The 25,192-nt window shown below is 36.7% G+C and overlaps 3 protein-coding genes across 3 annotated transcripts in view; all 3 read right to left on the bottom strand.

Moving 5' to 3' along the window:
- Window positions 1-25,192, bottom strand: part of LOC135076954 (vacuolar protein sorting-associated protein 16 homolog) — a 319,963-nt gene that overhangs the window by 264,791 nt on the left and 29,980 nt on the right. The gene's annotated exons all lie outside the window — the stretch shown is intronic.
- LOC135076551 (peroxidase-like) lies at window positions 4,701-12,388 on the bottom strand. The gene is made up of 3 exons (XM_063970996.1): window positions 12,194-12,388; window positions 7,220-7,325; window positions 4,701-5,028 (listed from the first exon to the last, which is right to left on the bottom strand). The coding sequence occupies exons 1-3, from the start codon at window positions 12,375-12,377 to the stop codon at window positions 4,893-4,895; spliced, it is 426 nt and encodes a 141-aa protein (XP_063827066.1). The 5' UTR covers window positions 12,378-12,388; the 3' UTR covers window positions 4,701-4,892.
- LOC135076707 (peroxidase-like) lies at window positions 12,518-23,614 on the bottom strand. Its single transcript, XM_063971128.1, has 10 exons — window positions 23,467-23,614; window positions 21,449-21,588; window positions 20,551-20,715; window positions 19,941-20,128; window positions 17,095-17,287; window positions 15,479-15,679; window positions 13,761-13,905; window positions 13,054-13,210; window positions 12,649-12,816; window positions 12,518-12,523 (listed from the first exon to the last, which is right to left on the bottom strand). The coding sequence occupies exons 1-10, from the start codon at window positions 23,574-23,576 to the stop codon at window positions 12,518-12,520; spliced, it is 1,473 nt and encodes a 490-aa protein (XP_063827198.1). The 5' UTR covers window positions 23,577-23,614.

Here is a 25,192-nt window from a genome sequence, read left to right as displayed (position 1 = left end):
TATTGCATAGAAATAGAGGAAACTTTATTTTGTTGCACCGTTTTGTGGTAGAAGCGTACGCCCGTATTCACAAAACATTACTCATAACAACATTACATATTTGTATATTTGAACTATTGTTCAATGCTGGATGTTCGATTTACTGCTTCACTTAAACAAGTATCGTTTATGAATACGGGTGATAGTATGCTGAGAGCATTTTCACAACAGTTTTGATTGGAAACGGCCAAAAACAAATGCCAAACGTTTACCTCATAACGGGTACCTATAATAATAACAATAAATTCTATAATCGGGGCTTCTAATTTATTTATTTATTTATTTATTTATTTATTTTATAGAAACCAACAGCGATACATTGAAAATATTAGTTATAAAATTTAGACTGATAGTATAGCCAATGAAAGGTTTCCCTTTTTATAAAAGTACATTGTTGTTGGGAAAAAATATGAATAAAAGATGTTAAAAAATAATAATAATTAAAAATAACAAAAACTCACAAAGAAGCAATTCATTGCGTCAATAATAGTCAATGGTTTCTGAGTGCCTTAATGACGTCCCTTTTAACTGTAAATTTAGTACTTGCAAAAAGGTCGATGTGTGCAAATTGTTTATTGAATGCACTAACAAGTCGCGACAAGACTGAGTTTCGATTGTAATTTGTATAGTGCTGGGGAGTATCCAACAAAGATACGTTGCGGGTGCGATATTTCGGAGTACGAAACGTGATCATCGAGACCAAGTCCGGGCAGTCAATCCTGCTATTCACTACATCAGACAACAAAGCCATGTCCAGGACAACACGCCTGTGCTCCAGAGATAAGAGGTTATGCTCAATACAGCTTTCTGTGTAACTACTAATGCTATTACGACAGCGAAAGTTGAGGTGATTTATAAATATTTTTTGAATTCGTTCAAGACGGTTTTTGTAAACTTTGTATTGCGGAGACCATACGGAACCAGCATATTCCAAGACACTTCTAACGTATGCAAAATACACCATTTTGATTGCATCGATATCTGAGAATGGCTTACAGATGCGAAGAACAAAACCCAGATTTTTGTAAGCCTTGCCGATAACATATTCAATATGGTCGGATAGTATCATTTTATGATCGAAATACACGCCTAGATCCCTTACATTTAGTTTTCGACTGATTTCTACTCCATCGAAGTGATAACTGTGTGTGACCGGCTTTGGTTTCCGCGTAAATGTTATACACTCACACTTACCTGCATTGACAGTTATATTATTTTGCCTATAGTACTGAAGCAAACGATCCAAGTCCTTTTGTATTAATATACAGTCTTGTGTTGTGTTAACTTTACGAAAAATCTTTTTGTCGTCAGCGTACATCAGATAGTTAGTGTGTTGCATGCATGATCCTATGTCATACAGGTAAGCGCTGTAGAAAAGTGGTCCCAAATGAGAGCCCTGGGGGACTCCGGTAGGTATGTTTACAAAATTCGAACGATATCCGCCTATTACAACTGCCTGTGAACGATTGGAGAGATAAGATTTAGTCCACCGGAGCAAATCACCATGGATTCCGAGTGTTTGTAACTTGTTGAGCAGGATCACGTGATCCACACGATCAAACGCTTTTTCAAAATCAGTGTAGATCACGTCAACCTGCCCACCGCGATCCATATTCTCAAGGATGAAAGTAGAGAAACATGCCAAATTAGTAGTAGTGGACCGCCTTTGCATGAAACCATGTTGATGCTCCGGGATGGAACGTGAGAGCGTAGAATAAATCACGTTATATACCACACGTTCAAGGATTTTTGCTGCAGTGTTTAAAATGGAAATGCCTCTATAATTTTTTATATCAGTGCGTGATCCCTTCTTGTGTATAGGGACTATAAGTGCCGATTTCCATTTGTGTGGAAAGACTCCCTCACGCAGGGAACGGTTAAATATGAGTGTCAAGGGAAGAGCAAGTGACTTAGCGCACCGAGACCAAAACAGAGAAGGCAATCCATCACTACCAGCACCCTTTTTCGTGTCCAAGGTTTTCAACATGCTTTCAACTGCTGAACTGCTTATCTGCACGTTGGAAACTGTATCTATGCACAACGGCTCCGATAGTGGAGGTATTAAATTATTGCTAGGTACACCAAATACACTATGGAAAAAAGAATTAAACGCATTACATATTCCCTCACCTTCAGTATACTCTACGCCCTCTAAACACATTTTTTTGGGGTAGCCCGACCCGCCTCGAGTGGCTTTTACAAAAGTCCAAAACAATTTAGGGTGTGTTTTGATACTATTTTCACAGCTTAATTTAAATCTGTCAAAACATTTCTTTTGAACACGGTGTTCTCTTTTTCGAAGCAATTTGAACTCATCGTAATCCAACATATTTCCAAATGTTTTCCAACGGCTATGAGCTTTAGTCTTCTCTTTTATGATTTTTATTAAGGCCGGCGTGTACCATTGAGGATATACCATCTAAAATACAATAAAATTGGTTGAAACCTTAAACTACGTTAAAGTCAGATTATCGGAATACGGTGGCTAAAGCTGTCCGAAACAAATGACCTTTTACGTCTGACCTCGATTGGCTCCGGTAAAATGTTGCACCGAATACACTTTTCCCAGATCTCGTGGATCCATTTAGCGCCAATTTTTGGGTATAATCCGGAAAATCCGGAATATCCACTTGGGTTATAGCACACTGGAGAGGGATGGTATTTCAATATCATTTCTGTAATTGGCCTCATTTTAACTTAGTTTATGGCATTAACAATAGACGATTAAAAATGGTAAGCCACGAGTCGGACACGTGAATTTAGAGCTTCATCCTTACTCTCTTTATAAATAAACAACTTTTATTCTCACCATAGTCAAAATATTATAGGTTTATACTCTTTCCTACGTCTGATTATCTAAACGTGGATAGTAAATAAAGAATAAATACCACTTAGGTATTCATTAAATTGAAAGGTAAAAACGATGGGTGCCTGGAATAAAGCCGCAATCGACAAAACACAATTTTACAGGAGAAGAGATTTAGTGAAATTTTTGATTAATAACTAAACTACGAGGCGTATCCAAATGGTTTGTATATCAAACGATGCGTTATTTTTTCTGGAGTAACATATAATGTGCATAAGGTTAAAGTGCTTAGAATATACCTTAAAAAAGGTAGAAATACATATTGCGGCTTCATACTTTGAAAGTCGGTTCCGTAAGAGTCCATTGTGGTTTTATTCCGGTAAAAAGTGCAAAAGTAATAATACAGCAATAGTGCATTACAGCGTTGTGCGCTGATCTGAAGGATGTATGGCGAATACAGTAATAGCGGTTTGCTTGAATTTAATGATCGACTTGGAAAATGTACTGGTGAATGCTGTGTACCTACATTATATGTTCATATGGTCCGTATCGAAATGAGTACAAAGTTGAATATCTAGAGTGTTTTGTTAATATCTTTATATAAAGTAGTGGAATTCATTAGTACATAATGATAATATTATAATATTACACGCTTTTGCCCGCGGCTTTTTCGTAGTTTAGAAGTTATCAATAATTTTGTAACTTTTTTTCAATTTCATGACCTAGTAGGCTTTAAAAAAACTTATCTTTATTTCGGGTTGACTTATCTCAGATTTCTTTATTTTGACAATATCGCTATTAATTGCAAATGTTTGAAAAAAATATTCACCTTCCTATCTTTGATGCAAGATTCAAAATTTTTGCTAGAAACATAAAAAAAATGCTTTTAGCAGAACATTCTCAAAATTTCAACTTAAATGTTTAAATAATAAAAAATGAGAAATTTCATAGGTCTAAAATAATTTTAAAAGCTGTGCAGTTTTCTGGACATTCATAATAATACAAAAAAAACATGTACTTAATAGGCCACTATTTTTGTAATCGCTCCACTAAATTGGTAAGTCGCTAAATGTTTTTGACTTTCTTAAAGTGAATTAATATGGGCAATCTTCTAAGTTTACATTACGTAGAACAGATTTAGAGACAATAACTGAACAGAACATGTTTTTATTCTCAGCACCTTGCTGAGCTTTTGCCCTTTATCACACCTGGTGGAAACTGTGATCAGGCTCAAGGTAGAAGGAAACTTCAACTACAGAGAAAATATGGCTTCCTACCTCCAATGCCGAAACATATTGTTATTATAAATAAGCTTTAATGAACATAAACCAAATATCCCTCCTTCTTCTCTTCCTAAGTCCCCTTTATCTTCCTAAGTCTGTCGCCATAACAATAATGTTGACAGGATTACTGTGTTCCAGCAGTTGTCAGGTAGGTACACAGCATTGCTTAATGTAAATCCAATCAACATATTTTTATTGCATAGAAGAACACCATGAAGTATTATTACTTAAGAAAGTTTAAAGAAATTGTACAAGTAGGTAATGTTTATTGTGACTTGGTACACATAGTTTGTTTCGGGGAACAAAGCCGCAATGGCAGTTACTTGTAGAAGTTTGAAATAAAACTTTTAACATTGAACATGCCACGATTATTCTGGTAAACAAATTTCCGGGAATAACGATTCAATATCCATAGTGCTTTTGGTAAATCAGCCAGTTTCAAAGATAAAATTCTGAAAAAAAATCACAAGGTGTATAGGGACCCCCAGATTACGAAAATCGCTTAATCGGAAAACTGCTGCTATGGCTATTGCGGCTTTATTCCAGGCACCCATCAAAAGATAGATCATATCAAATAAATAACGGTATTCAAAATAACTTTATTGCTACTTTTATTATTCCTACAACATTATTAATATTTACTCTTTGGACAAGAAAAGCAAAATGAAAGCTAATGATAAAAGGCTTGGTAAAAACAGAAACAAAATTGGGTTAATACAATTAATAAAAAAGAGGAACATAATTAAAGTGTTTTCTTTGGTTTTTTAATTATTTTTGTGACCGAAAAGATAGTTAAAATAAGAGTTTCCGTGTTGCTTGTGTCCTTGAGCGTGGCAGGAGTCGTCGTGCCACTTCGACAGGTCAGCGCCAGGAATCCGAGAACATGGCAATGGTTCGTTTCTGAAATAAGAAAAAAGTTTTGAATTTATCTTCATCATCATCATCATGTCTCCGCTTCAGGAACACAGGAAGAACTCTAATTTACCAGAGCGGCTAAGGATCAAATAAATAAACATCAGAGGTGGAATTGTGTAAAGCAATCGTAATCATTTGACAGTTCATAATGTACGATAAAGTCAGTTAAACAACGCGTTTGACAGAATAATCGTACGTTATGAACTGTCAAATAATAACGATTGCTTTACACAATTCAAACCTCAGGTCTCTCCAGCCCGTTTGGCCACCGCGTGGGCCAAATCCTCCATTTTGGCTCTGACAAATTAGAGGGTTGTGTTCCTGCTGTGGAGACTAAGGCTTGGTTGCACCATCTTACTTTAACTTTAACAAACGTCAAAAATCTGTCAAAATTCATACAAAAACACCGGTTATCGTTAAAGTTACGGTCAAAGTTAGGTGGTGCAACTCAGCCCTAGAACCTATCAGTAAACATTCAAATTGGTTCTAAAGTCAATCGCAAAGAGAGTTATTTCATTTTTGTGTCGAAGTAGGTACTGTAACTGGAACAACACTCGTAGTTTAAAAGCAATTTATTTATTTTTTCTGTGATAATAATAATTTGACTTAAGTAATAGTACAGCACTGATTAAATATCCAAAAAGCGGAATCGAGGCGCTAAAAATAAGTTAGCACCATAAATGGCACCCGAATTTAAATTCTTTTGATGTAGCCCCGATTCTATTTAGAGCTCTTTGCTTCTTGTCTGAATAATAAATGGGACCTTTCTAATTGAGAATGTTACTAGGTATGCAAAATCACTTGAAACCTATGTTACAGTTAAGCTTTTACATTTACAAATACATTAGTTTTTATTTCATTCAAAAATACCCAGTAGTTATGATTTTATAGGCATTCAAAGTTCGCTTAAATATTGAGTCCCGCCGACGGTCACGTGACCCCGTGTGACGTACATTCACAGCGTCCGCTCACTAGAAAACGGATATAAACATATTTAAATATTTTTTTTTTTGTAAATACAAACTTATTATACATATTAACACCCAGACCCATCACAGAAATTAAAATTGAACCAAACCCAAACTTGATGCGATTGTGTCGTTTTATTGCGAATTACCTTTCAGCTCCATCATTAGACCCCGATTACTATATAGAATTAAAATACTCATCAATACAAAACGAACGAGCCCAAACTCGATGCATTTAAGTCGTTTTATTATAGAGTTCCTATGGCCACCTTCCAGCTCCATCATCAGATCAGCTCCATGTCATCATAATATTGCATGGTCATCCAAATCACATGTGTTTGCGAAATTTCAGCTTAATCGGTTGCCTGGAAGTGGGTCTTAATTCAGTTTGCAAGATTCCACCCATACAAATATGAGCCAGTCGTTGTAATATGACGTCACGCGCATAAAATGGCGGGCCGGCCGCCGCCCGCACTTTTAAAATTCAATATCTTGGAAACTAATTGACGTATCGAAATAATTCTTTCACGTGTATTTTTTATTTTTAACAGAGAATACAGAAAGCTAAAAAACAAAATTAGTGAACATTCTTCATTGCATTCTCCCATTCCATTGCAACCAAGAGGAAATGGTGTTTCACTTAATTTTCATTTTTCTTTTACTTAAGAGCACGTCATTAAAAGAACAATATATTAAAAAAAAAAGATGAACATTATTATGTGGTGGCCACTAGCCAGCCAGTACTCGTATACTTATAATTTTTTTTCGAGTTCTTTATTTGAATAATTGAATTTTGTCGCAGAATTACAACTAGGTACCTACGACTACGAAGGTTTTAGCCAATACGTGTACATCTTTGCACTCTGCAAAAGTATTCAATAGATCACAACCTCATGGAGAGCTAAGTTCCTAATTCTCATCATAGAGCGTAACGTTTTGCGTGAAAAAGTGAAGTTCTTCATAAAACCTAGGTACTTATACTGTCTCTTGGGCCATGAACAGAATTTCCATTGGTGTATTATAATGTAAGTTGAAAACCTATCTGTAAATGCATTGTCACTGGCCATAAAAATGTAGTCTACCCAAAATACATCTCAATTTGAAGTCGGAATTTTTGAACAGTTTTTGTTATTGTTTTAAAAACGTAACCATGTCGCAAGTTGATTGGACTTTTTATGCATTTTTATTACTGTTTATAAAAAACATACCCATGTCCGACGTTGAGTAACGCCTGCGGCTGGATATGCGTGATGCCCTCTGCGTTGTCGCACGCCAGGCGCGCCATGTTGGTCTTCCTGATCTCGTGCAGTTGAGCTGCGAACATTTTTGGTGACATAAGAGTTTTGAGAATTGATTGAGACAGATAGTGTAAACATGTATTTGAGTTTGTTAGTAAGTTCGCCCATACTTCAGTGTGCGAACTCGCGTTTCTGTGTACTTACCATGAGTTTACGTTAGGTGTGCTCGCGACTGCGTAAAAAATGACATTAAATAATAAATAAATAAATAAAAATACTTTTATTTTTCACCAAATACAAATTACAATTTGTTAATTACAAATTAATTACAACATTTGTTGGCGCTATTTAGGTGAACTGGAGCCTAAACTAGGATAATCCTGTATTTCAGGACTCCAGGTCTCTTACCCGCGGTACGGGTGTTGAAGTTGAAGTATTTTATTGTAACGTAAGAAGACAAATAAAGAAAAATAAGCGAAAAAACAAAAACAAGAGTTCGTAACTAAATATTACTAACGTGTGCGTGTGCGTGTGTGTGTGTGTGTGTGTGCGTGTGTGTGTGTGTGTGTGTGTGTGTGTGTGTGTGTGTGTGTGTGTGTGTGTGCGCGCGCGTGTGTGCGTGTGTGTTGTGTTGTGTTTTGTTGTGTGTGTGTGTGTGTGTGAGGGGATGGAGATGAAGAATGTGCCTAAAGGTTTATTTTGTGATGTTAGTGTTGAAATTAGTTTAAGACAGCCAAGAGTGATTCCGTCATGATGTAATTTGAATTTAGCAAATAATTTGTTATTATACGTTTGGCTTCAAATAAGGTTTTCGGGTAAAAATTCAGTGTTGAGTTTAATTTTTTGTATAGATAAGGTAAGAGGAAGCATGTCTGTCGTCGCAAGAATACGGTGTTATATTTTATTGATTTGCAGATTTTCTGGGTGCGTGTGTCAAGATTTTTTGCGTCGTATGTTAAGTGTCTGTGTTGGCGAAGTGTAGCATGCAGGACAAATAGTTGTCTTACGGTCAAGACTTTGGTTTCCTCGTACAGGCTTTGAGTTGGGTACCTATAGGGCTTGCGCAGCATTACCTTTAGCAGAGACCTTTGGGCGCATTAAATGCATGACAAATTGTACAGCGGCCCTACTGGCTACTTTCAAAAACTAAAATCATCATAGAATTTTTTGACGCACTCCTAGCGAGTACCTAACGTAACTCGTTCGACCAATGTCCCGCATAGACATTTTTGTTTGTTGACAATGAACGGGAGCCGACTGCAAACTGCCATTCGACCCGTTTTGAATACAGTTTGAGCCGCATTTAACTTACGTGGAAACGGACTGTTTCGAGTTACTTTTTCGTTGGTTTTACTGCTAACTGTTTGATATGCGATTGGTTGAATAAAGTTTTACAAATACGAGCTGTATATTCGTAGAAACATCGAGTGGTTTACTCTATCAGAGAATTTTGATTTGGCTTAAAAAGATCAAGCATAAATCAATTTGCAATGTTTAATATTTGAGAGTAAAATAGATCAAATCAAATTACATTTCATAGAGTTGAAATAATCTATAAAAAGTCATTTTTATATCAAATTCTCAGAGCTTAATTTTTACAAACGATTGTTATAACTATTACCATTTTTTTTTCAAATTACTTCTGTTAATTACTAGCATAATTTACTGTAAATTTTCGGTAGTAATCAAACTATTAACAGTTTTGCTTTAATTCAATTAAACCTGCTACCTACAAAGACAAGTTCTGCCGTAGTTGGGAGCGTGGGTGAAACAAAAGGGGCAGTCTGGTAGATTTGCTCGCTCGCTTGGTTCCGTTGCAAGTTACACCCCATGGCACTAAATGGGTAATTAAACTCTTACGGTGAACCCTATTCCTATAATTACGATCATTTCAACCTTACTGGCTCATTGTAGGTTCTTTTGAATTTTATTTAGGGTGAGGGATAGTCTGCAGTAAGGTAACTTATTTAATAGGGTTATGATACAAGTCTTAACAAAATTTCATTGATCTAATTCCGTACCGCGCGGGAATAACTTGACATCTCGACCTGCACTTTTTTTTTTATTAGCTTAAGCGTTTCCTCTACCTTATACCCTTCTGGTATAAAAAACTCAACTTGAAATACCCAAAAATACTTGAAATACAGCTCTTATTCATAAGTAAATATCTCCAATTTAGGCAATAAATATTTGACATAACGATATATCCAATTAATATTATTCGTACAAACATTTATATTTCGATTTATCAATGTATGTCAGAACATGTATTTGTTAATATCTCGACTTATACATTTATGGATTTTCGTTTTTAATTTGACAAAAGCAGTTATCAAGTTATGATCCCCTCTGAGTACTAAACACATCCATGATATGTGCAGTTGTCTAGTTATGCACACTGTCAAGAGTTTGGATATTTGGATTAATCCAGCTATTACATTCGTATAATCATATTTTTAGATGTGTCATTAACAGTTTTTAAAATATAACATTGTCAGGATTTCGAGCGTCTTTAAATATTTTTTACTTAGCAACCCCTGAAAATATATTTTTAATATATTTAAGCGTTAATTATTACTTTTATTACTATTTTCAATAGTTTAAAACTAAATTAACGTTTAAGTAGCAAGTTGAAAGTAGAAGGATAAGTTTAGGGGCATTTCACGCGAAGCGGACAACGAAAATCAAGTCAGGTTTTCGATTTTGTTCATATTTGGATTAAATGTACTGCTATATGACCTGAATGGATGTGCATCATTATAATTTTTTTATGAAGCTTAGTTTATTTTTTATGAGCGTTCAAAAAATTGGTAAAATTTTAGGAAAAGATTTTTCAGAAGCTATTACTGCTATTATTACATTTGATTAAAAATAAACTAACTATTGGACTTTTGAGAATAAATAACTGTGTTTCTTACTATTTACTACAAATTTGAAATTTCTTTTTTGGTCACATAGAAAAGCGGAAGTAGAGTTTTAAAATCGAATTTTACAAAACTTCGGGATTTTTTAAATTTTTTATTTTTATTTTAAAATATACCTAGTAGTCTATAAATAACGTGTGTAAAGTTGTAGAATGGAGTCTGTATTGGTTTTTGATTTAGACGCAGTACAGTGACTGTTGGCATTTAGATGGCGTATACCTCGCGGACTATCCACATCTTATTGAATAATACACTAAAAACATTATTCTTCTTAATTCCTAAAAAATTGTCGTGATAATGTGGACGCAAATTGGCTATCACAAAGGGTAAGCTACATTAAGAGCGTGTATTAGCGTCCAGGAAAAGGCCTAAGTACTGAAAAAAATCTTTGTGTTCGATAAGTCATGTAAATAATGTTTTAAATAATGTACAACATGCATTGTTTTGTATATTTTAATATCTTAGACCCAGTTAGACCAGACCGCGATCACTTCTGACGCAAAGTGGAAATTTCATTGTAGTAAATTCGCATCCACCTTATTTTAAGTGTCATTTAATAAAGTACAATCGCCGATATCATTATCCGTATTTTATGGTTTATGGTTAAGGCTTAGAGACTGCTGTAAATCCCAAACTGGACCTAAATATATTAAAACCGTACCTTGAAACGCGCACCTGCTCACGTGGGATTTATTTTTGGCAAAAACGGTAGCATGCTATAAGATTTTTTTAATGTGGGTTTACGTGTCATACATTCAGGGAATCATAGCAATAGCTTACGTTCTAGAGTGATCCATCATTTGGACGTGAACTGGACGGTGGATGCGAAAGGGCGTGTCGACCTTACGCAAAAATATATCCAGTTAATTTTAATTATTTTAAGCTTAATGGTAAGCCTAAAATAATTAATTTTAAGTAAACGTACAATTATCTGATCAAAAGCAATCATAATCTGCGATTATATTTGATTTTTCTAATAAATTTGTTACTATTTCATTGCAAAAGTGATAAAAATATGTTCTATTTTTATGTTTTGTTTTTTTACTTAAACTTAATTCAAAATAATTAACTTAAATCCAATTTTTACACTTTAAATGTTTGTTTTTCTTTGGTGAATAACTTGACAAGTCGTCGGTACACAACTTGACAAGTCTTTTTTTTAATAGATTAAGAAGATAATTTAATCAAATTCTTACGCCAATCGAAAGATACGCATCAAATTAGCTTATTTCAATCATAAAAATATAAATTATCATTAATTCCGATTTACCAGAGAACTCTAAACTTTAAAATCGCTCCCCTGAAAAGTACGCAAAAATGACATGTCAAGTTATTCCCGCGCGGTACGGAATTATTGTTTTGCCGAATGACGTCCACTGATGGACAAAGGTCTCTCCCAAGGATTTCCACAACGAACGATCCTGCGCCGCCCGCATCGAGGCATCTCCCGCGACCTTCATCGGCCGATCGGATCAGACCTTGTAATAAATGTATCTTTCTTTCTTCACTAGATCGTGGGTCCATCTAGTGGGGGGCCTGCCCACACTACGTCTTCGGCCCGTAGTCGCCACCTAAGAACTTTTCTGCAACTTAACTTCGTTCGTTTCAGCCGAAAGACGTCCACTGCTAGACAAAGGCCTCCCCCAAGGATTTCCACAAAGACCGGTCCTGCGCCGCTTGCATCCAGGTACCTCCCGCGACCTTCACCAGATCGTCGGTCCACCTAGTGGGAGGCCTGCCCACGCTACGTCTTCCAGCTCGTGGTCACCACTCAAGAACTTTCCTGCCCCAGCGGCCATCAGCTCTTCGAGCTATGTGCCCCGCCCACTGCCACTTGATTTTAGCGATTCTGCGGGCTATGTCAGTCACTCTGGTTCTCCTACGGATCTCCTCATTTCTGATTCGATCACGCAGGGAAACTCCGAGCATAGCACGCTCCATCGCTCTTTGGGTGACCTTGAGCCTTCTTATGAGGCCCATAACTTAACTTACCGGTAGAATATACAAGAATAAAACTCACGCAAAGTAAGGCTGTGGTACTGCTTCCCCCTCTCAAACCAGAACCGGTCGCTGAATCGGAAGAGGTACAGCTGTTTAGCCATGATGCAGTACAGGGTGGGCCCGACGAAGGAGCCGGGTACTGGGTCTTCGGCCATGATGCCGGCTAGCAGGTCTACGTCATCGATGTGCTGGTACAGGTCCATTAGGGCTTCCATTTTCTATAAATATTTAAGAAGACCAGGCATTGGAAGATTATAATTATGCAACTTGTTGGTTTAATTCACATGTAAAGATTCATATTTGTTTCCCCGTAATTTCATGACAAGAGGTTTTACCTATATTCCTACCGCTGCAACAGTTGTTGGCCCTCATTTTACCAGATGGAAAGTGATGATCAAATAGAAAAGGTGGAAGTGAGCTTCACTCAGACTCCTCGCCCATCTAAGATAAATTAATATTAAAAAGGTTACTTACCTCAGGACTCATCACATCCAAAAGATCGTGGAACTTCTTAGCTGGGCTTAGACCGCATATATGTCTGTAGCTGATGTAGCCCGGCAGACCAAGGTCTCTTCCTCTCTGTATATCTACTGCAGGTCGATCATGAGCTTTGAGCAGTTCTCCATAGTACTTATCAGCAAGCTACAAGGAAAATAATGTTAATTAAGTTAGTACTTTTTGATCGCCGCTTAACCCGCGTGGATATCGATAAAATAAAACCTATAAGCTACTCTGGTGTGTAAGCTACAAAATTGTAAATCTTAATCAAAATCCGATCAGTACGAGGATTCATCCTCACATCCTTCTGTTCTTATATAAGAATAGATAAATCTATTCTTATTAATATAAGATAAATATAGGTATCAAAGCATTTCTTACATTAGGGTCCTGTATATCGTCGATACTGGCTGCTTTTTGGTAGAACAGCCCACGGTTCATCTCTTCAAAGTTGGATTTTTCTTCAATGAGCTCTTGTCTGAAGAAAGTGTCGCTGAACGAATACTGTCCGGTGTAGTGGTATTTCTCGTCATACTTCCTAAAATAAGAATAAGAACGGACTATTGTAAGCTAACTAGCCTACAGGACTGTTATTAGAATATACAACCGGGTCTAGTTAACTGCGCGGCAGTCGTGACGTCACATCGACGCTCTGGTACGGACGGGGCGAATGCGGGGTAACGCGTGTGCGGAAAAGTGGGAGGGAAAGTCGCATTCCAGCGATGTGCGCACTTAGCTTGATCGGTACGTCAAGGTAAATATTATGGCGTCTTAATTACAACCCGGTCACGTCAACTGCGCTCTAGGCTTCCGCATTCCAGCCAGGTGCGCAGTTAACTTCAGTGTGCCTACCATGAGTTTACGTTAGGTGTGCTCGCTAGCGACTGCGTAAAAAAATGACATTTAAATGTATGACATATTGTGCAGCGCCCCTAGCGGCTACTTTCAAGAAACAAAATCTTCATACAATTTTTTGACGTATTCGCTAGCGAACTCACCTAACGTAAACTCATGGTAGGCACACAGGTTGTAGTTTTAATTTTGCGATAAAAATGTCCTCTTCACTTCGCTGTATTAGGTAGGCTTACTTGATCCGTCCATCCCACATAGTTTGGAAATATCGTCTTGCTAGTTCATACTCCGCGAACACAAGGGGCACCAAGCTCTCGTCGTATGCATTTACGTACTCCACGTTTTTGGATATAAGGCCGCTGTGCAACAAATGTTTGTACCCTGGAAAAAGGTAGGACATTTGTATCATGTATGTATGAATAATTTATGTTTATGCTACTGGAAGGGTGTTATAATAAGAAATTGCTAAGTCACGGTATATTCTCTAAAAGTCGGTGGGTGGTAATGCAGAGTTAAGCTACCATGATTTAAAAAATACGTTATTATAATTCCTTGCTCTGGCTGGTACATTAATGCCCATTTTCACCATCCATCCCTAATTTTTAAGTGACCCCCAATGGGAACACATATCAGAAATTTTATTTTCATATGGGTCACTTAAAAATTAGGGATTGAAGGTGAAAACGGGCATAAGTTTCTAGAACGATTTAGTCCTGTTAGACGCTTATCAAATATAACGCACAAGCCACGTAATTAGAAGAAAAAGTGAAATTAATTAATAGAAATGGTTCTCTATTAACAAAATGCTATAGTATTTACACAAAACTATATCTCTCCGCTTATCTCCGCCACAATAGCAATCGCCGCGCATGAAACTTAATACGGTCGAATAAATCGAGTCGGCACTCACATAAAGACTTAACGGGTATATTAAGTTTTCTCAGCGATAATTAGTTGTTTTTGGGCTTCCTACCCCGAGGGGCCAGAGTAGGGTTGCCAGAAATCCGGGATTGTCCCGGGATTCTGCGTCGTGTCCCGTGTCCAGTAATTAGACCTTATTGTCTCGGATTTCCGAAAACCTACTAGTTTTGTGAAAAAATAAACTAACAACGAATGACACGGCTGGACTACCTGTTAGTCCTACCAAGTATGTAAATCTAATAAAAGTATGCATTTGAAAATAAATGTCATTTTTCCTTTCAAATACAAATCAAATCTTTTGTAGATAAAAGAAAATAAGATACATTTTCACTATGATCACCACGACCCGGCACCGTCGTCCTAGTAGAGTTTTCCAGGATTTGTTATTATCTATCTGGCAACCCTAGGCCGGAGGCTCCTATTAGTCACGCTCGTTTGTCCTCTCTGTTCATATGTGCAGGCGATTGTGAAACCTGTCACATTGTGTTAAGGATCAATTTGAGGTTTTCACTGGTAGGTATAACTATTCTCACATCTTTCAACAGTATCTGGGGTGTTTATAGATTTTCTTGCTCTTTTATGTTATGTACGGATAATAGAACATACCGTTATTGAAGTTAGTTAGCTCCCGTAATGAATTTGATGGACCGTTATAATATGGAATCTTAATTCAGGAAATTATTCAAGCTTATACACGTAAGTCGCATTTCGTAAATTCAATAGTCGAGTTCAAGTGCCAATTTAAAAAATCAAAAACAATGATTAGCGATTTTCAGAGGACTTTCAAGACCGATTTTGGTAACTATTAGATTTTTCTTTCAGCGTTTTCTTAAAGTATCTGATTTGACTAACTAACTTTCTAAATTACCTACCTACATAGGATGAGAACAAATCTGTTTTTAATCTCAAAGGCAAGTTCAAGTTGTTTTGAAGCTCAAGACCCGGTTTGACCCCAAAATAATTGGGTAAGTAGGTACTAAGTATAATTATGGTTCCTGGTTCACAACATTTCTACAACTTAAAATCAACATACCCATCAGCACAGGTAAGAGCTCATACAAGAATATGTTCGATGCAGTCGCAATATTGATCTGGCGCGCCACTTTGAACAGCCTGTCGTCTTTCCAGCACGGGTTCAGTTTGCCCAACTCCCGTGCGATCCTGTTGTGCTCCCGGTAGAAGTAAATGGTTATGATTGTTGTGGGCAGATCTATGTTGCCAGCTTCTGGGTAACCTATGGATAAACAATCCTATAGTTTATTCAGTACGTAGGCCCTTACCGGGGCGCTTATATGTCATAAATAAAGCTTGCCCTACCACCACTTCGGGACAACATATGGGCTGATGCTGAGAAGTGGCGGAAGAGACTCAGTCACAGAAGATTCGTCAATCGATTAAAGTCTTTCTTTTCATGTCCAATGTTAATGGTGTTCGTCTTGTGTGCTCATTGTCTACTTAAGAATATTTTCGTTAGTGAACATACCGTAGGTAGAGAGAGTAGAGAATGAGAATTCTCAAGATTTATCTATTTAGAAAGTGGCTGTGAGGTGTGTGTTCAAACATATAATATAAAACTTTTTCATCTTGTGTCCATCTAAAGCCTTTTTATATTTTATTTTATTTACAAAATTTTATTGCTTAATTACGTTTAGAATTTTGAAAGCAAATATTGCTTCCTATTTCCACAATATTGTTATACGATATTTTAATTCTATGAGAACAATGGGCCAATTAATAGTAATTACTTCAGGGGAAATATTGGCCAAATTAATATAATTGAGTTGTAATGATCCTTCATTTTGGAGTTAATCATACTTCCTGATTATGGGGTTTGGTATCACGGAAGTTTCTTTTGTACTTGTAAAGTATTATTGATTGTTATATGTATAACTGGTAGGTACTTTTCATAATCATTTTATAACATTTTTGAATTCAGTAGGTCAGGTTCAAAGTGAATAATTGGAAAAGCTGATCCCATTATTTATTGTTTTTTTGTGCAGTAAAGTTTTCCATTGCCTTACTTACTTATAAGTCTAGTGTATAACTGAGTGCTTAAGGTATATGAGAGGCCATGGGAAAGGTGACATTGACATTATTATGACGGACAGAGCGTATGCTCTACAACTATGAAAACACATAATATGAAGCACATCTGTGTGCTTACTATGAGTTTACGTTAGGTGTGCTCGCTAGCGACTGCGTAAAAAAATGACATTAAACGTATGACATATTGTGCAGCGCCCCTAGTGGCTACTTTCAAGAAATAAAATCTTCATAGATTTTTTTGACGTACTCGCTAGCGAGCACACCTAACGTGAACTCGTGATAAGTACACTGAAGTCTCGCTAACGTTTGACATCTTAAAGCCTCCCGTGCCGCTCGGTTCTGGTACACTTGCGCGAAAGACATTAGCGCGAAGACACTAGCGCGAAAAGCCATTTGCGCGCATGGACACTTGCGCGAAAAGACACTAGCGCGAACGGACGTTAGCGCGAAAAGACATGAGCGCGAAAGACACTAGCGCGAAAGAAATTAGCGCGAAAGTCATTTGCGCGCAAGGACACTTAATACGGTGCCGCTTCCCTACCTCACACACTAACTCAGTAAAGCGCTAAAACTATAATGCAAACTACTTGTTTAAGTATTTACCAAACTTATAACAAACAGGGTCAGGCCCTCTGTTCTGAAAGCAGACATCTTCCGTCTCATTTAACGGCACGTGGCGGCCTCCTCTCTTTTCCTCTCTTAGTAATCCATGTTCAAACATCCGGATGGCCTTAAGGGCTTCCTCGTCTACTCCGTAAAATGTTGACAGATCTAGCAAAGGCGTTTGATTGTTTACCTGAAAAAAGGTTAGAGTTAATTGTTTAGTCAATTCATCATCATCATCTGGCTATTGACGCCAGTATTCACAAACGATGCTTTCTTAAGTGAAGCAGCAAATCGAACGCAAAGCGTTGAAAAGAGCTCTGTTATGTGCGTCCACGCGCACTGTGAGACCTCATAGTTATGTTTGTGAATACGGGCGTGAGTCTCAATAGCAGAACCACCAACCTGTAAATTACGAGTGCCAAATGGAAGGATTCGATTATTCAATAATTTAAATCATTATTTTTATATGAGGTAGCTTATGAGTATGATGTGTATAAAGAGGAATTAAATAAGTATCTACACATGAAAGGTTAATGAACTCTACCGCGGTCGCTTCAAGTAGCGACGATAACAATTTCATACTAGCATCTTCTCAGAAAGTTGGTTTCAGTTAATATTTCTTGGTAACATAAATATATTAAAGCATTTCTTGTAGCTTTAGGATTATGCCTTCGAGAGTTCATTAAACTCGTTCAGTGACATTAGGAATTCAAACCGGGTCTGACGAATTCAAAGGATAAATAATAGACGCGTTGACACTAGAGATGAAACGGATAGTTGTTTGGCCGGATACCGGATACCGGATATCCGGCCAGCTGCTAGGCCGGATAGCCGGATATCCGGCGGCCGGATAGTTGGCTCATTGTCTTGTTGCATGTCGTGACGAGTTTAGCGCCGCACAGGTGTTTCGAATGTGATCAGTGGGTCTATTAGTAGACTAGACTAGTCACACTTTTTGAAAATCGAATCCGTCCGACCGAATAGAATGTCAAATTTTGCCACTTGTCTTAGGGAGCAGATCAACTCGGGCAATTTCGGTTGCCATCGTGTGTGATTGAATAGTGAAAATTAAATTATGATGTCATCAGACCATCAGTGAAAAAAAGATCGCCTATTTTATTTGGCAATATTTCGACAAACAGTTATTTACTATTTATGTATTCGTCATTAGATTGAATAGCCCAAAAAAAGAAATATTTTTTGAAAGGCTTTAATATGGCTTTTTTGTAACTTTTTGGACTTTAAATAAAAGCCGTCATTATTATAAGCCATTTTATTGATATTTACCTCAAAGATTAATGTATTTCATTTTATTAATAGGAAATTGTCGTAGTTTTTTAATATCCGGTATCCGGCCGGATAGTGAGTTACTATCCGGTATCCGGCCGAATAGTAAATTTAGGCCGGATATCCGGCCTACCGGATAGTTACCGGATATCCGTTTCATCTCTAGTTGACACCACCAATCAATTGACTTACTTTTAAAACGAAACTCTCCCATAGATTTTGTATGGCACTACAAGCAAGTGACGTTACTATTTTGTCAACTCAAATAAACTACTTTTTTTCATATACAATGCGACCAAAAATCGTAATTTACATGTAATTTAAAAAAATAATTAAGTTTTTAATACCAGAATGAAGTGTCTTTTTGGAAAAATTGTGATTTCGAATTATTGGGGAGTGGTGTCAAATTGTCTATTACCGGGTCACCAAAAATCTGCGAGAATGTATACCTACTCATATTTCTAGCATCTCTATTTTCTTGCCAAGTTACAGTTCGAATAAATTAACCTTGTTAGAATTTTCTTTGACGAAGAATTCTTGAGCCAATACTTAACTAGGAAAGCGTTTGAAATTTTGATACCTATCTATTTAAATTTTAACACACGTAAGTTTATCGATTGCCTTCTGAAATGTTTGAATATTCAGAGGTACAACTTAACAACCCTGCGCAAATGTTAAAGTTGAGAAAGTTGAGTGTTGAAGTGCGATTTTAGAATCGTTCCTTGCCCGCCATACCTGTGCGTATGTGTTACAGCGAGATAGAAAACTTCGTCTTTAGGTGAGTTGCCTTATTATCATAATTAAAAACAATTAATTTTTTAAACAATAAGGTTGAAAAAAATTACAGAATTTACAAATTTTTCAAACAGACAAACCCTTACTTAAGACGAATTGACGAACCTCTTGTAATTTGTGAATTGAAACACAATTTACAAGAGGTAAAGTTAAATTTCCATTTCCCTGAACCTAAGAATCGATCATAATGGGTTTAATTTGAAAGACCCGTGTCTCATGCAGATCGAAAAAGTCAAGTAGGTATCTAAAACTCTTCGAATTACCGAAAAAAGCAAATATTTCCAGTACATATACTTATTGTAGGTACACACACTAATTTTAAGTCTATGTGCAAACGTATTTAAGTAGGTATCTAGTCAAGCTCTTATTCACTACTAGCGGCCGCCCGCGACATCGTACGCGTGGATCCCGTTTTACCCTCTTCATCTATCTTACGCGGTTTAGATTTTTTCATACAAATGTTTTTTCCCGCTAACTCCCGTTCCCGTGAGAATTTTGCAATATCCTGTTGTAACTAAGCTTTAAGTTTACTAAGGTAAGTACCTGCATGCCAAATATCAAGCGTCTAACTTAAGCGGTTTAGATTTTTGAAACTGGTTGTCAAAACGTGTCAAGTGACAAGCCCCGCCCAACATCTAACCCGAAAAAATAAGATAAAAAGTTACATTTAACTACTTAATACGTGTAAATCAGCCTTAACGGATGTTTTCACCATCTATCTGCAACCTAAATAATGTCAGACAAAGTAACGAAGTACTTACTTGCTCTGGTAGCGTATCTTTAGGTATACAGCCATTGTCTTGGAAGGTTTCGATCCTGGAGTAGTTCATGCAGTGTAAACCTGTGACTCGGAGGTAGGGGTCATCGTCGGGAATGGGTATGGGGTCACATCGAGGGTCATTGGCGCCTTCTGGGTAACAGCAGTAGGTTCTTTCGCGGAGGTAGTCCACTGGAGAAATAGATATTAAAAAAAAAACGCCCTTTTAGGCTGAGTTGCACCACCTAACTTTGACCGTAACTATAACGATCACCGGTGTTTTTTCTATGGAGTTTGACAGATTTGTGATGTTTGTCAAAGTTAAAATAAGATGGTGGAACCCAGCCTTAGATTTAAATGAATCTTACGGATCGAAGATCAAAAGTTGATTCAATCTCAAGGGTAGATTGAGGCTTTTGCGTTGAATTTCAATACTGAGATCAAATTATACGACAGTTTATATCTTTACTTTTAGTTTTATGATTCTTATCCTTAAACAATCTTTTTAAAGGCCTTTAAAAGTCCTGTCATCTTTTTCTCAGAACTGAAAATCACAAATCTCTTCACTATTTCATTTCAAATTGATTGTTAGAAGTCAATTTTATGAATCTTACACGGGCCAGTGACTAAACTGATGTCCACGTTGATGAACTCCAAGAAGGCAGCAGCTGCCAAGTTGAAGGTTTTATCCACAACTCGGCCGTTGGACTGCAAGGCTGTTCTGACCTTCCGAGCTGAGGGTAAAGGCTCTCCATGCTTGGTTTCCCGAAGACCCCCCACTGAAATATTTTGTGAAATTAAGAATGCGGCGTTCAGGCTCTTTTCAATTAGTCACAAGAACATTAAAGATACAAAAAAGTTATTAAACGTGTAAATACATTTAGTTCCTATGTCGAGAGTGTACAGACAATTTTTAACATTCATAACGTTCATACCTTAGGTAATGTGTAATTTAATAAGTAATTTATAAAATCTTATTTAAATACTCCGGTTGAAAATATTAAATGGCGCAAGAAAATGTTTATATTATACCTAATCATAACAAAAGTCAAATTGCTGAAGTTAGACTAAAAAGATCGTAAAACTTTATTCCTGAAAAACTTATTGCGTGGGCAATAAAAACGTTCAAAGTCAGCCCCAAGCAAAACTCGCCCTGGATCATCATGATTGTTAGCTTTATAACAAAAAATTAAAAATGTATTAGACTAAAGAAGTACGAGTACATAGCGTCCCTTATACTTCAACACCACGAAACTGCATTTTCTTAACTTTACAGGAAAGAAGAAAAACCTCCTCTAAAGTTACGAAAGTGCAGTTTCACGGTGTTAAAGTATGAGGGACGATAGGTATGTGTAGGTACGAGTAGGTAAATAAATATCGTTTTCAAGATTCTTCGAGGGGAAAAGAGAACTGTCTTTGGATACATAGAGTAATACAGCAGATAAAAGACTGCTTTAAGAAATCATATTTCACAAACTGTCCAGGCGATACCGCTTACTTCTCCAAACTTACTATGTCCATATTCCGGCTTGAGTAGCCTCAAGTATGGTCCTTTAGCAGACCCTCTAGTTGGGTGCTTGTAGTTGTTGCACGTGCCATCGATCCGACTACCCTCATGAGGAGTGCATGGTTTCACCTCGATTGAACATTGTCTGCGAACATAAACAAGGTTATTGAGGTATGGATTCTTTTAACGCAGTGACTTGCTAGCAAAAAATGATGATGATGGAAATAGTCTTTGGATATTCATCATCATCATCAGAAGGACTCCACTGCAGTATGACGTGTGTAAGCCGTTCCTAAAAATCATCACATAGCACGATCTCTTGATTTTCTTTATCAAGTCATAGCCATCATTATTTCAGCCATAGGACGCCGCACTGCTGTCTCCCCCAATGATTTTCATAATGACCGGTTGGTAGCGGCCTGCATCCAGTGCCTTCCTGCTTTTAATGATCTATAGAAAAAGTTTCAATCACAGTATACCTTTCACAATTTCTTGCCTTGAATTATTATTCACAATTTAAATGAAAATATTGTAATTTCTTTATTACATTTAACGTTTGAAAACCCAGACTTTAATGTTCATCAACTATTTCAAATGGTAGAGAACATATTTTACAGCGTAATAAATGCTCATAATAATAAACACGTTGGCGTTAAACTTCACGGGCCAATTTATGTAAATTGCAATTATATGTAATGTACCTACTCATGCATATTACAATATGAGCCATTACGCTAATATTTCATCGAATATGGTAATTTAACATCTTTTATTACGTGTTATTAAGTCCTTTTAATGTTACTAATTTTCAGCCGTTACAGAAACAATGACTGCAAAAGTGGCATCGATTGGGTTGCGTAAGATGGTTCTTCACATCCAAATAAAAAATAGTTAATAGGTAATTACATTAAAGAATACCTGTGCTCATTGCACTAACATTTGCACCTATCGGGTTTCGAATATAAATATAAATATTAGGGTGGTCCCTATTCCTACGAAAAAAAAATTTTTTCTTATATTTTGCGGGGCACCACGTAATTTGAATATATACCATATGAGTCTTTCATTATTTTTTTTTTAATTTTTAAAAGACATTTAGGGGTCGCTACCAAGGTTTGAATTTTAAGTAAAAACACAAAATCTGTATTTGTTAGATTCATTTATTTTTAGCCAAAGCTAAATAAAAATATTACAAAATTATTGTTGTTGCTAAGATATTATGTACAATGTACATATTTGAATCAATTATTTTTAAGATATAAGAGTTAACTTGTTAGTATGTCGACGCGTCGGTACCATGGTCGGTACAGAAGAGGGTTTGAAGGGAGAAGGGGACAAGAAGCGATTGTCTATTCTATCTATGCGATGTTCATTTGCACGTAAAATGTGATATAAACACTTAAATAAAACATTTATGAAACCATGAGTTAAGATCTTCAAAGCTTTTTGTAAATATTTTGACAGCTGGTAGCGACCTCTAAATCTTAACCAAAAAAAAAACAAAAAAAGCTAATTTCATATTTAGAGGTATATAATCGAATGAGAAAGTGCCCCAGCGATAATTCAAAAGTCGAAAAATAAGGACCACCCTAATAAATATCCTTGGACATTTTACATTGCGCCTCTAGTCTCAAACTAAGCAAAGCTTGTACTATGGGTACTAGACAACGGATATAAACATACTTAAATACTTATTTATTTGTAAATACATGCATATAATACATAGAAAACACCAAGACCCGTCACAGAAATTAAAATTCATCAGTTCAATTTCTGCCCGGCCGGGAATCGAACCCGGGACCTCTCGGCATAGTAGTCCGTTCTGAACCACTACACCAAACGGTCGAATGTGCATCTACAGCTGGTGGTGTAATCCAGCATGTCATGTAGTTACGAGTAAACACAGCGGGTTTTTCATCGAACTAATTAAATTAAGACAGTTTTTTGTCTCTTTCACCACTGTAATTTGCTAGAAAGGTACGATATTATTCCGATTTATGTAACAGTATGTTAGATTATATACCTTGCACAATCAGCTTCAGGAACTATTTTTCCACTGACTCTATCAAAAACTTCCCCGCCATTGACATGTAAAATGAACGTAAATATCAAAACCACGAACAAATACTTCATTTTGGCCCACTACCGCCAGGCAGGACCTCTAAACACTGTAAAGGATATTTAGTAACTCATACAATACTGCTGAAATCATTGCGAAATAGGTACGTAGGTATGTTTCGTAAATACGCCTTCCTTCAGTAAACACAAATTGTGTTAGGTCAGTAACAGTATTTAGCTGTTTATTGCGTGTTTTTTCTGTTAATTACTATAACGAACACGCTTTTCAATGTTAACTACGCGTTAATCTCTTTTTAATTATTTAGTCTAATTTAATGCCTGTTGTTAAATCATTCATTGGATAATTATGAAAGCTGTGCATTACGTGGTTTTAGTGAATTTATGTTGCGTTTATTTTATTATGTTTTACGTATTAAACAGTCGTCAAATTCAAATAATTTTAGTAAATAATGCCCTTTTCAGTAGGCCTAAGATGCGCGCCGTGATAACTTTTATCGACGTCAATTTGTATGGGCAAAATCGATAAAATGGCGTGATAACCGCCTATCACGGCGCGCATCTTAGGCCTACAGGGCATTTATCATGTCCCAAATATAGCTTGCCCTAATACCAATTTGGGAAAATATATCTGGCTGGTGCTGAGAGTACGAGGCGTAAAAAAACTCAGTCACCATTGTAAGCCTCTTTTTTATTACAAGAAATTTTAATACTTTACGACAATATACTCGTATGTAATAAGTGACAACTAGGCAGGTAGAGTCCACGCACTCTTGTCAACATAATATTAACGTAACAATAATATGAGATTAAGGTTGACATGGCTCTGGGTCATCATGGCTGTTAACTTAAAAATTAAGAGCACACCGATTAGCATCTATGTTTATGTAATATTTTTAAATAAGAAATCATAATTATAACAAGTAGGAGGACTTTAGGCTGAGTTGCACAGTTTTACTTTAACTGTAACAAACGTTAAAAAAATCTGTCAAACTCCATAAAAAATACCGGTTTTTGTTAAAGTTACGGTTTAAGTTAGTTGCTGCAAGTCAGCCTGAGTGTCTCATGTTTTATTTATAAAATTATGTCGTCTAGTCTTCAAAATTTTCCAAATTCGGTCAATGTTCTGATTAAAACAGCCCTTGATTTTAAGTGGACGTGTACACGGTCATTGTCCCAATGTAAATTCCAACATAAATATTCAACGGGCATCAGACAAAGATGGCAATTATTCATCAACTTTGAAATGGATAAAGTTTTATTTATATTGTAAAGACGTCACGGGATGATACGGGATATATCACGGAGAAGTTTTAATGGGATTCTTTTTGCTTCGCCCGCGTAATGAGGAGCGTGGACAGCGATGAAAACATCGCCGGGAATCAAGGATGAGGTAAAAACGTAGGGCTGGCACGAACGTATTATTTTTAACGTCAAAACATAATTGCCACTTAGAAAAAAGTGGAATAAATCTGGGAATTTCTTACGCCTGTATTCACAAACATTACTGTGAGGTCTCACAGTGCGCGTGGACGCACAGGGTGACACACAAACCAATCACAGAGCTCTATTCAACGTTGTGCGTTCGATTTGCTACTTCACATAAACAAGCATCGTTTGTGAATACGGGCGTCAATGTCAACTCTCAAATAATAAATTAGGTTATCAAAAAT

This window comes from Ostrinia nubilalis, chromosome 12 (assembly GCF_963855985.1).
Source record: "Ostrinia nubilalis chromosome 12, ilOstNubi1.1, whole genome shotgun sequence".
In the NCBI taxonomy this organism is placed as follows: Eukaryota; Metazoa; Arthropoda; class Insecta; order Lepidoptera; family Crambidae; genus Ostrinia; species Ostrinia nubilalis.
The sequence above is the reverse complement of the archived record's forward strand: the minus strand, read 5'-3'. Positions and strand labels throughout refer to the sequence as shown.

What these genes read in the sequence shown, in the direction of transcription:
- LOC135076551 (XM_063970996.1), bottom strand. Translation starts at nt 12,377, where the DNA reads ATGGACCTGTACCAGCACATCGATGACGTAGACCTGCTAGCCGGCATC. An exon ending in GTACCACAGCCTTACTTTGC is followed by an intron (nt 7,326 to 12,193) that starts GTGAGTTTTATT and finishes AAATGTTCGCAG; the next exon opens with CTCAACTGCACGAGATCAGG. An exon ending in TTACTCAACGTCGGACATGG is followed by an intron (nt 5,029 to 7,219) that starts GTATGTTTTTTA and finishes TTCTTATTTCAG; the next exon opens with AAACGAACCATTGCCATGTT.
- LOC135076707 (XM_063971128.1), bottom strand. Translation starts at nt 23,576, where the DNA reads ATGAAGTATTTGTTCGTGGTTTTGATATTTACGTTCATTTTACATGTC. An exon ending in AAGATACGCTACCAGAGCAA is followed by an intron (nt 17,288 to 19,940) that starts GTAAGTACTTCG and finishes ACCTTTTTTCAG; the next exon opens with GTAAACAATCAAACGCCTTT. An exon ending in ACGATATACAGGACCCTAAT is followed by an intron (nt 12,817 to 13,053) that starts GTAAGAAATGCT and finishes TTTTCCTTGTAG; the next exon opens with CTTGCTGATAAGTACTATGG.